General features: G+C 60.1%; 2 protein-coding genes across 4 annotated transcripts; one reads left to right on the forward strand and one right to left on the reverse strand.

Moving 5' to 3' along the window:
- Nucleotides 1–127: 127 nt before the first annotated feature.
- Nucleotides 128–6811, reverse strand: CSTF2 (cleavage stimulation factor subunit 2). 3 transcript variants are annotated; one of them, XM_068696996.1, is made up of 15 exons: nucleotides 6651–6811; nucleotides 6468–6546; nucleotides 5979–6148; nucleotides 5530–5666; nucleotides 5281–5400; nucleotides 5039–5182; nucleotides 4788–4911; nucleotides 4400–4462; nucleotides 3007–3066; nucleotides 2237–2378; nucleotides 1722–1873; nucleotides 1145–1422; nucleotides 866–991; nucleotides 461–586; nucleotides 128–331 (listed from the first exon to the last, which is right to left on the reverse strand). In XM_068696996.1, exons 1-14 carry the CDS (start codon nucleotides 6706–6708, stop codon nucleotides 464–466), a joined length of 1776 nt encoding a protein of 591 aa, XP_068553097.1. In that variant the 5' UTR covers nucleotides 6709–6811; the 3' UTR covers nucleotides 128–331; nucleotides 461–463. The 3 variants fall into 3 exon arrangements, with proteins under 3 accessions (XP_068553097.1, XP_068553098.1, XP_068553100.1); XM_068696997.1 differs by lacking the exon at nucleotides 3007–3066 and having other exon boundaries at nucleotides 6651–6810; XM_068696999.1 differs by lacking the exons at nucleotides 1722–1873; nucleotides 2237–2378; nucleotides 3007–3066.
- TRMT12 (tRNA methyltransferase 12 homolog) lies at nucleotides 6767–10131 on the forward strand. The gene is made up of 7 exons (XM_068697002.1): nucleotides 6767–7009; nucleotides 7111–7273; nucleotides 7362–7560; nucleotides 7638–7788; nucleotides 7869–7978; nucleotides 8906–9063; nucleotides 9134–10131. Exons 1-7 carry the CDS (start codon nucleotides 6939–6941, stop codon nucleotides 9602–9604), a joined length of 1323 nt encoding a protein of 440 aa, XP_068553103.1. The 5' UTR covers nucleotides 6767–6938; the 3' UTR covers nucleotides 9605–10131.
- Nucleotides 10132–10347: the final 216 nt, after the last annotated feature.

Here is a 10347-nt window from a genome sequence, read left to right on the forward strand (position 1 = left end):
TCCCAAGGGTATTTCTGGCCCTATTGCTGGGAAAAGAGTGGTCTGGACTAGCCTGGAGCCAGGTCAGACTGTTCCCAGCAGTCCTCCCCTTGCCTCCATGACCATACAAGGCAGCCTGAGACATGGCTTTACTCAAACCCTCCTCCCACTTTATTCCAAACATCATAAAATATACACACAGAAAAAGGGACGAATGAGAGGGAAAACACTGGGTAGCAAAGAGGAACGTCTCCGAAAACGCAGCATCAACTTGGACAACAACAGGAAGCAGCCGCCATGGAGCACCTTCCATGTCCAGGCAGACGGCATCTCCACCACACACCTGCCAGGCCTGCAAGAAGGAGAGGGATGGGCGTGAGCCGTCGCACAGAGGGGAAAGGCAGGGCAGCCCTGTACTGAGCAGCTCCCTGATTTACTGAAGGAGAGCAGGCATAGGCTGCAGCAGGGTTAAGGATGTTACCTGTTAGGGTGCCCCCGTGGATTTCTGGATTTGCTCCTTTAGAATAAGGATGCTTTGCCGCTGCTCTGGGGGCAACATGGCGATCTGGTCTGCTGTCAGCTGCAGAACCTGCATGATCAGGGCTGCCTGTGGGGAGAAGGGAGAATCAGAGGTGCTCTGCCTGAGCAGCTATGGGTTACCATAGCCAGGAGGTGGATGCTGGAAGGACAGAGTTTCCTCTGCAGCAGGACTTGCAAGCTGCCCAGGCTCCGAGCAGAGCAGGGTAAAATAACCACCTGCTCTAAACGTGGCAGCATTGGCACCTCTGGAGCACAAACTCCCTGAGGCACGGCGGTCCTCTGATGTGGTAAGGCACGCAGAAAGTGCTATCCCCAGCGTTTCATCCCTTCCCAACTGCCCACTCACCTTCTCATGATCCTGGGGGGTGACCTGGCTCTGTCCAGGACTAAAGCCTCCTGGCTGACCAGCTCCCTGGACCCCTGCTCCAGGAATGCCTCCTCCTTGCATGCCTGCCCCTGCCATGTTAGGAACCTGTGGGCACAAGATAACGACTGAGGGGTCTCTGGACTCAGCTGAACAACTACAAGAACACAGAGGAAACGATCAGACAGATGCCCACACAGCCAGCCCCAACCCGTGAGACGCTGCGGGTGTCACATCAGCCAAGCAGAGGTGTTGCAGTACCTGGCGGGGCCCCTGTGGGCCACTGGCTCCCATGTTAAGTGGTCCAGGACCCTGGATCCCCCCAGGCATCGGGCCACGTGGGTTGGGACCAGGCCCGCGAGGCTCCAGGCCACGGGGCTCCATGACCCTGGCCTCCATGGCCCTGGCTTCCAGCACTCGTGGCTCCAGGACCCGTGGTTCCAGGCCTCGTGCCTCCAGGCCTCGCGCCTCCATCACCCGGGGCTCCAGCCCCCGTGGCTCCAATCCTCGCGGCTCCAGCCCTCGGGGATCCCTTCCAACTGCAGGGGAAAGACAAGGCAAGCTGTAGAAGGGAGCAGCGCTGGGGGAGGTGGGGTGGGAGCGAGCCCGCTGCCTCCTCAGCCAGGGGGTTTAGCAAATGCCAGGAATACGCAGGGCCAGGGACAAAGGAGACATGCCTGGAGGAAGCCCATTGCTCTGTGGGACTCTCCCTCCTTGCCTTGGGGTCATTTCACTGCCCAAATTCCCTTCCTATGTCCTGTGTTGAGGCAGCGGGCTCCACTCTGCCCCCTCAGGTGTTTGCTTGTAGCCACCCGTTATTTCATGCCCCCTCTCTCACCTCGAGCATCCATCAAGGGCCCCCGCGGCTCTCCCATCAGTGGTCGGGGTTCTCCCATGGGTCCCCCCCTCATCTCATGGGGGGGGCCACGGCTGTCGTGGCCCGGCATGTGGTGCATAGGGGCTCCTTGGTGGGGCGGCCCAAGGTAACCTCTGGCGCAGAGAGACGAGGAGAGCAAAGCAGGAGGAAGAGAAAAAGCGAGAGTGTGAATCAGACACTGGCTTGGCACGGTCTGGGCAGAGCGCTGGATTGCTCCCAAAGCCGGCCGCAGGGGAGGAGGGCGAGGCTGGCATGGGGACGAGTGCTGTCAGTCCCATGTCACAGGGCTGCTGGCATCACCCTGGGGATGCCCCATCCCTGGGGAAAGGGGGCTGGCCCCTGTGGTCAGCAGCACACAGACCTCCGAGCAGGCAGCTGTGACTCCCGGAAGGCTCATGCCATCCCTGTCCTCAGCAAGAGGTCACCCTTGGGCAGGGGGCAGTGCGAAGGGCTCTTCTCCTTCCCTCTCCCCTCACCTGGGCTCCACTTCTCCAGTGACTGAGAGCAGCGTCCCTCCGCGAGGGTCATTCGGGGCATCTCCCAAAAGGCCTCGCGGCGGCGGGCCACTAGCAGGTAGAGGTCCACGCTGCATGGGGGCCCTCGGATCTGGCATGGGCACTGCCAGGAAGACACACAAGAACTTGTGAGGATCTGCACAACCAGTGCTCTGCTCAGACTGTCCCCCAGCACCCTCAGGGCTGGGATGTGGACAGCCTCCCTGCTCCCCGGCACAGGCAGATGTGCTGTATGGACTGCCAGGGGAGCAGCCCCTTGCACAAGGCCAGAGCCCTTTCCCTAGGTGCTCAAAACCCCTTTCCCTAGGTGCTTGTTTCATCCCTCTCTTTCCCTCTCTGGTTCTACCTCAGGCTCCTTACAACACCAGGTGGCCAAACTGAGTGTGGGTGCCCCCGTGGTGATCCCTACAAGTGCGGGCATCAACGCCGTGCTGATGTGGGGCCAGGAGCAAAGCAAGACTTGGAAGGCTCCTGGCAGTAAGGTGTCAGAGGGGGCTGGATCCTAGGTGAAGACCTTCTCCAAGCAGGCTCTCTTTTCCACTGGTGACTCTCCATGCACAGCACTAGTGCGTTCTCTGCCCCTGGAGAAGATCCTGCCTCCTCCTAACTCTGCCAGACTACACAGAAGGGTATGCCAGTCCCCGGCCCTCAGCACAGCAGGGTGACAGCTGCTCTCTGCACACCCCATAATGAGCTCCATGACAGCAGGGAGCTGGCAAGTGCCGGGATACCTTGAACGCGTTCGATAGACGCAGGCCTGGCAGGTCCCACGGGCGAAAGCTGAAGGTTCCCTGGGCAAGCAGCAGGAAAAGAGGGAGAAGAGCAGACACGTAAATAGTGTATGCACACATGCACTCAGCCTCGGGGACAGCGCTGCCTCAGCCTGCGGTGGCCTCTGCTCCCTGGCGTCCCCCAGGACGCCTATCTAGAAGATGTTGCCTGCTGCCCATCTGGCTGTATCAGCCTCTTCCACTAACGCCACTGCTGTCATTGTGGGCATGGCAGCCAGCTCGGCAGCATGCCGGACTGGGCACAGCTTTCCCTCGCTCACCATGTGAGCACGCAGGGCAGGAGAGCGAAGCGCCCTGCCAAGAGAGATCAGCACGCTGCAGGGCCACGCTGTGCCCCACAGCGCAGTGAGTCAGCTCCTGCCCACAGCTCCTCACGGCGCTCCTCAGCACCAGCTTTCTGCCTGCTCTTCGAAACCTTCTGGGTATCAGCAAAACTGCCAGGAATTACAGGACTGCTCTCAGGAAGATGGTGCTCACCCCGCGAAAAACGACAGGCAGCTGCCCTAAAGATATCTAAGGCTGGAGGATCTCAGAACAGGTTTGCCACCTTCCTGAAACAAGGCCTAAGATACAAATCTAGGCGAGAGGTGTTTGCTCCCTGCATGCCTTACTACTGGAAGAACAGGAACGCCTTGCCTTGTTTGCACTACCCTCGGCACATGGCTTGATGGGGCAGCCACGCAATTTGTGGAATGGAAAGGAATCCGGCTCCAGGGCTGGGCTGCACAGACCGTGCCTGCAGAGGGAGGGAGGGAGGAAGGGCCAAGCAACTGCTCGCTGCAAAATTCCCTGCCAAGCCTTGCACTCACTATCACAAGCAAAAGCAAAGACTTAGCTCCCTCTGCTGGGCACGGCACGGAGAGCACAGGGAGACACGGGCAGACACCGCGGCAGCACAGCTGCTTCCCAGCACCCAGGCAGCAAAGAAGGACAGGGACTGGAGAAGAGCAAGCTCTGCCTGCCTGCACAAGCACAGGGACAGATGCGGGCTCAAAGAGAGACAGAAAACACAAGCACAACCCACCCTCTGGGGCTCTGTGGGGACTGGCAGCTCTCCTGGTTTCCAGGACATGTCTGCACAACACTGCGCAAAACAACCTGGGAACAAACTGGTGCATGGGCTGGAGCCCTGGAAGCAGGAGAGCCGTTACCACAGCCTTGCGCCTAAGCGAACAAAACCAGACGTGGCCCAGTGCTACAGGAGCTGCCCCACCTCCAAACAAGGCTGCAGGCAGGGGCTCTCCTGGTGCAGCACTGCTCAGTACCTGTAGCCTGGGCCCCTGCTGGAGCGAGGCTCTCATAACACACAGCAAGAACTTAACCTCTGTTTTACCTTGTCCACGCTCCAAGGGCACAGGCCCTCCTCCTGGTATCCCGACCTGTGGCTGCAGCCCACCTGAGAGGGAAAAGGCACAGGTCAGATCCCTCCCTGGCTGTCCCGGCACAGCCGACCAATTCCTTTGGCCCCAAATACCTACCCCCTCCCAGATCCTGGGGTAGCATCCGGAAGCTTATTTTCTTGCTGTTGGTTCCCCACGGAGATAAGCCAACTTTCTGACCTGCTGCTGGCAGCAGCCACAACCACAGTCCACAGCCACGGGAGGACAAATGCTCCCACGGGGCCAAGCCCTCCGGTCACGGGAAGGTACAGGGGGGCCGTCTGCAGGACCCACCTGCCCGGGGCAGCCCAGGCACCGCTCAGCCCAACACCACGCACTCACCTCCTGGAGCCATGGGGCCAGGGCCAGGGCCCTGCACAGCAGCTGCCATCTGTCCTGGTGCTGGCACTCCTCCCTGCATAGGCGGCTGCATCAGAGGGGGAGCGCCGTTGACGTGCATGCCACCCTGCCCGGGAGAGAAACCAGGCCTCAGCAAAGCCCTGTCACCCAGGCACACGCAGCCCAGCTGGGAAAGCCAGTGCTGGCAATGCCTGTCACTTCCAGCATGGTAAATGCATCTCCGAGGCTCTTACTATGGGCTGAGGCTGGGACGATGGGGTATTCTGGGGGTTCAGCTGGGCATTCGGCCCTGGCCCTGGTCCCGGCCCAGGTCCTGGCACTGGCTGCTGGTTGCCTGGGATCAGAGGAGGAACACTGGTCTGGCGATGCAGGATTTTCTAGGAGCAGAAGGAGGAAAAAGGAGTCTTCTTCCACCCCCTGCAACAGGCTACCACCAATATCCTACCGGCCCCAGAAGACGCAGCAAGGGACAAACCAGTGCGATCTCCGGGTCGACGATCCTCATTACCACCTGGGCCTGCAGCAGGGCGTAAGCCAGCTGGGGGTTCTGCAGCAGCATGTTCCTGGCTTCCTGGGGGCTGTTCTGGACGCACAACTGAGGATACACACACACAGATCACAGCTCTGATAAGGCACGACATAGGTTGCGAGGGCATGGGCAGCTGTGATAGAAGGTGCTGAGCTCAGGCAGAACGCAGGGAGCACAGCCCTCCCCTTCACTCACCTTCATCTGCTTCATCAGCTCAAACATCTGCTCGGGTGGCAGGCTGGCAACCGCTCGGCTGATGGACTCAGGGGCATCTTCAGGATTGACAGGGTCCCCATACGGTGACTCTATGATGGGTGCACCGGTGCCCAAGCCTGCAACACAGTTTGGGATAGAAGCTGTGACCTCATACAACAACATGAACTATCTTTAACTGTCTGCTCACCAGAAGGGAAGTGCCATGCCATTAAGAAGAGGCAGCAAAAACAGGCAGAACATGGAGGAAACAGAAAACCCAGCTCAGCCCCAGCAACCCTCTAGCAAAGCTGCTTGCTGTGTTGCTTGGAGCATGTTGGCTCCACCAGGCTCCCCTTTCACCAGACTCATGAAACAGGCACCCACCGTAACACCAAAAAGGCCAGAACCAGCGCAACATCATTTCTCTCCGCTACCAAATTGAGACTCACTCTTCAGCTCCTCCTTGTTCTTCTCGCTGGCCGCGTTGTCGACACGCAGGGCCCTCCCGCTGAACTCTCGCCCATTGAGGTTCCGCATGGCGCTGAGGGCCGTCTCCTGATCCTGGTACTCACAGAAGCCATAGCCCTTCGGCTTTCCTGTCTCCCTGTCATACACCAACCTGCACAGCGAGGGGGAGAGAAGCGTCAGCGCTACGGGTGGCACAGACACAGAGCCCAGCTGTCAGGATAGGCCACGCAGGAGCCCTGGGAGCAGCATAAAGGTGCCTGGGACAGCTCAGGGTGTGTGCCAGCAGGCCCTCAGCCTGACCCACAACACCTCCTGTGTGCAGGCCCATGGGTGCTGCCAGGACAGCCCCCAGCTGCAGTGCTGTGCCTCCCGGGGCACCTCCCGCTCCCTGCCTGTTCCTGCGGGGCTCCAGGTGCCCAAGAGCCCCTCATTCACAGCCGTTTGCAACCCAGACCCCCCCAGCGCCTCACCTGAAGCTGACCACGGGCCCGACCTCGGAGAAGATGTCCTTCAGCTGCTCCTCGGTGGCCTCGTACGGGATGTTCCCCACTGCGGACAGAGACACAGAGACGCTGCCGCTCAGCCCCGGCGCCCCCCTCACACCTCCCCGTGGCTCCCCGGGCAGCCGAGGGCCCAGCCCCACCACCCCTCACCGAACACGGAGCGCAGGGAGCGGTCCACGGCCGGGTCCCGCACCGCCAGCCCCGCCATGCCGCCCGCACAGCGCCGCCCCCCGCTTCCGCCGGGCCCCAAGGAGGAGGCGGTGGCGGCGGCGCCGTGCTCCGGGAAGGCGCTCCGGGGAGAAACGGAGCCCGGCCACAGCGCGGTCCCCCCGCTGCCCACACACCCGCTAGGCGCTGGATGCCCCCTCACGCCCCCCGTGTAGGCTCCACGGGGTCCCTCGGGTCCCACAGGCGCTGTCCCCACGTCCCGCTGCCCCCATGGCCGCCCGGGAGCGAGGTGGCCCCGTCCTGGCGCTGGTCACGGAGCCGCGCTTCGCACAGCGGCTGAGGTGAGCACACAAGGCTCAGGCCGCTCAGGGTGGCCCTGAGCATCAAAGCCACTGCTGTGCCCCATGAGGGAGAGGTGCTTGAGGTGGCCTCGGCCTTGCAGGCGGTATCTGGAAGAGGAGCGGCTGCTGGATGCGCGGTACCGGCTGCAGGAGGTGGCGGGGGGCAGCGTGGCCCTGCCGGTGCTGGAGGTGGCGGAGCAGCGGCTGAGGGAGCTGCAGGAGAGCGGGGCCCTGGAGCTGCCCTGCAGCCTGCTCCACATCCAGGTGGGTGCTGCCCGCACACGGGCTTAGGCCGCTGGTGGTAGCAGTGAAGGATTTGTGGCATTTTTACTTGTCCACGTCCCACCCGCAGAGCCCCATCCCCTCCAAGGCAGCCAGCGTGCGGACGCCTGCCCAGAAGCTGCGCAGCGAGCTGCAAAGGATGGTGCTGGGCTTGGGAGAGAGCTGGTCGGAGGAGCTGGAGCACGACGCGCCCCGCTCGTGGCAGCGCCACGGAGACCTGGTCCTGCTGAGCGAGGACAGCTTCAGCGCTGCGCTGTGGACGAAGCTGGGTAAGGGGAGCAAAGCTTGCTCACGTGGCTGCGACTCACAGAGCTGCCTGGCCTCTCCCAGCACGGCTGTGTTGCAGGCCCAGCGCTCTGGGAGACGGTTGCCTCCGCTCTGGGTGCCCAGCGCCTGGCCAGGCGAGGACGGGTGCTGCCAGGAGGGATGCGGTCCCCGAGTGTCACCCTGCTGCTGGGCCAGGATGGCTGGGTGGAGCACGTGGACAATGGCATCAGGTAGGTAGGGGTGTGCTGCACTGTGTTGCATCGGCTCCGGGGAAGGGGCTGCTCTCAGCAGGCTGGTGGTGTCCCCGTAGGTATACATTCGACGTGACCAAGTGCATGTTCTCCCCGGGCAATATCACGGAGAAGCTGCGGGTGGCCTCGCTGCCATGCGCTGGGGAGGTCCTGGTGGATCTCTATGCAGGTACCAGCCCTCGGGGACAGCAGGGAGGTTTGGCAAGGCAGGCTGGCAGGGGAGAGCAGGCAGAGAGCGGTGATGCAGGTATTGATAGCATCCAGATGGAAGTGAACCATCACGAATTCTGGACTGAAAAATGACCTGGAGTGGAAAAATACTCTGGGATGTGGCTTAGAGCTCCTGCCCCATCTGGAAGCCCTTGGGTGACCTGGCACTGTGGTCTCTCCAGTGTCCCTATTGCCTTTGTACACTCCAGCTGACCTTGTGCTCAGGCTCCACAGAGTGCTGCTCTGTAGTTAGTGCTGGTCAGAGGAACCGTTTGAATCCAGGGAGAAGATTTGCCCTCTTTTTGAACCATGGATGTTGTTTATGAAAAGCTCCCATTGATGATCTGACTGTATTGAGTGCGATGTGCTTCTATGACAAGCTGGTGATAACTGAAGTGTGCAGATGGTGTGACTGTTCCTGTGCTGTAAGGTGACTGGGGATGTTGTGTCAGACTTCTGTACGCGTGAAGAGCTGTGTTTTGTACTTAGGGAAGTTAGTGTTTCCAGTCTGTCTCACAGAGAAAGGATGTGGTGCTCACAAAGCTGCTCTTGGTTAATTAAAATAAATGTTGGTCTTGACACTTTTTGCATAGGCTGGAAACAGAGCAGGACAGGGTAGGTCTCGAACCAGTGGGTAAAGACTGAACATAAAATATGTTCCTCTGTAAACATTTTTCAAGATGAATTTTGCTTTTACAAGGATGAGGGAGAAACAAAATTCCATTTTGTGAGCATTTCCCCAGTGTGTAGTTTTGTTCCAACCCAAGAAGCAGACACATAGAGCCGGGGCAGTCATCTGCATCCTGACCTGCCTCCAGGGAAGAGTGCAGAGCTCAGGAGACACCTGCACCGTGCCCACTGCTGCTGCAACCTCTTCTGCCCCCAGGGATCGGCTATTTCACACTGCCCTACCTGGTTCATGCAGCGGCTGCCTTCGCCCACGCCTGTGAGTGGAACCACCATGCCGTGGAGGCCCTGCGGAGGAACCTGGCACTGAACGGCGTGCAGGACCGCTGCCACATCCACCACGGGGACAACAGGCAGGTGAGCAGCACCCCCTGGACACGGCATCCTTCTCCTTCGTGGTCCCTGCTCACCACCCTTCTCTTCCCAGCTGCAGCTGCAGGACGTAGCTGACCGGGTGAACCTGGGGCTGATCCCCAGTTCTGAGGAGGGCTGGCCTGTGGCTTGCCGTGTCCTGAAGAAGGGCACAGGAGGCGTTCTCCACATCCACCACAACGTGGAGGCTCTCCCTGCATCATCCTGCCTGCAGCCTGCGGTTCCAAGGAATGAGCAGAGACCTCCAGGGGACAGCAGCTCTGGAGAATGGGAGGATGGACAGCGGGAGATGCAGAGCCCCAAGGAGACTGAAGGCAGTGGGAAGGAGAGGCTGGCAGCCAGGGTCAGGCCAGAGTGGCAGAGGTGGGCTGAGGCCACTGCAGCACGGATACGGGGGCTGCTGGAAGAGCTGCATGGGCAGCCGTGGCGGACCAGCATCCTGCACATTGAGGCAGTGAAATCCTACGCACCACACGTGCATCACATCGTGCTGGACCTCGAGTGCCGTCCAGCACTGCCTGCCTAGCTGGCTGTGGGGCCTTGGCGTGGCCCAAGGGCATGCGAAACAGGGGTGGCAGTGTTGGTGGCAGGGAGATGTGGTGGTTGTCTCCAGAGTGCCAGCTCAGGACAAGCAACACAAGCTCAGGCCAAGCAGTGAGCTGGGTCCTTGCCATCCCTGCCCCTCACAAGCTTTGTTAGGCAGGAGCTGCACAGGACAGGAGCTGTGTCACGGCTGAGGATAGGGCTGAGCTGGGGCTGAGTGCACTCGAATCCTATCCTAGCTCTACCTGCTGCTGCAGGAGCATCCCACTGGAACCTGTAGCTTTTGCTTTGGACACATGGGGCACTTTCAGCCCCATTTTCACAAGGAAGAGAGCTGCAGGACCAAATAAACCTCAGCATTCATGCTGGGCTTTGTTTCAGTGCATCAGGTACAGACTCTATCTTTACCAGAATGCTTTTTTTTTTTTTTTTTTTACTGAAAACAAGTTTGTTCATTTCAGTTTCTTCTTATTTTTTTTTTTTTTTTCAGAAATAAAAATGTTTCCCACATCTAGCTGGTGTCCAGTTAAAATGCAAACATGGGTGCAAGTGGGGGGCCCTGCCTGGTGATGCTACCACCTCTACCACCGCCCCTTTGTGGTGCAGGGTGAGAAGCTGCGTCCCCACGGATCCAACCCCGCTCCTTGCTGTGCCCCATCTGCTCCCAGTTACACCAGTGGGTCCAGGAGCCACGGTGGCCCTACTGGCCGCCTGCCAGAGCACCCA

The sequence above is a fragment of the Anas acuta genome, chromosome 13 (assembly GCF_963932015.1).
Source record: "Anas acuta chromosome 13, bAnaAcu1.1, whole genome shotgun sequence".
In the NCBI taxonomy this organism is placed as follows: domain Eukaryota; kingdom Metazoa; phylum Chordata; class Aves; order Anseriformes; family Anatidae; genus Anas; species Anas acuta.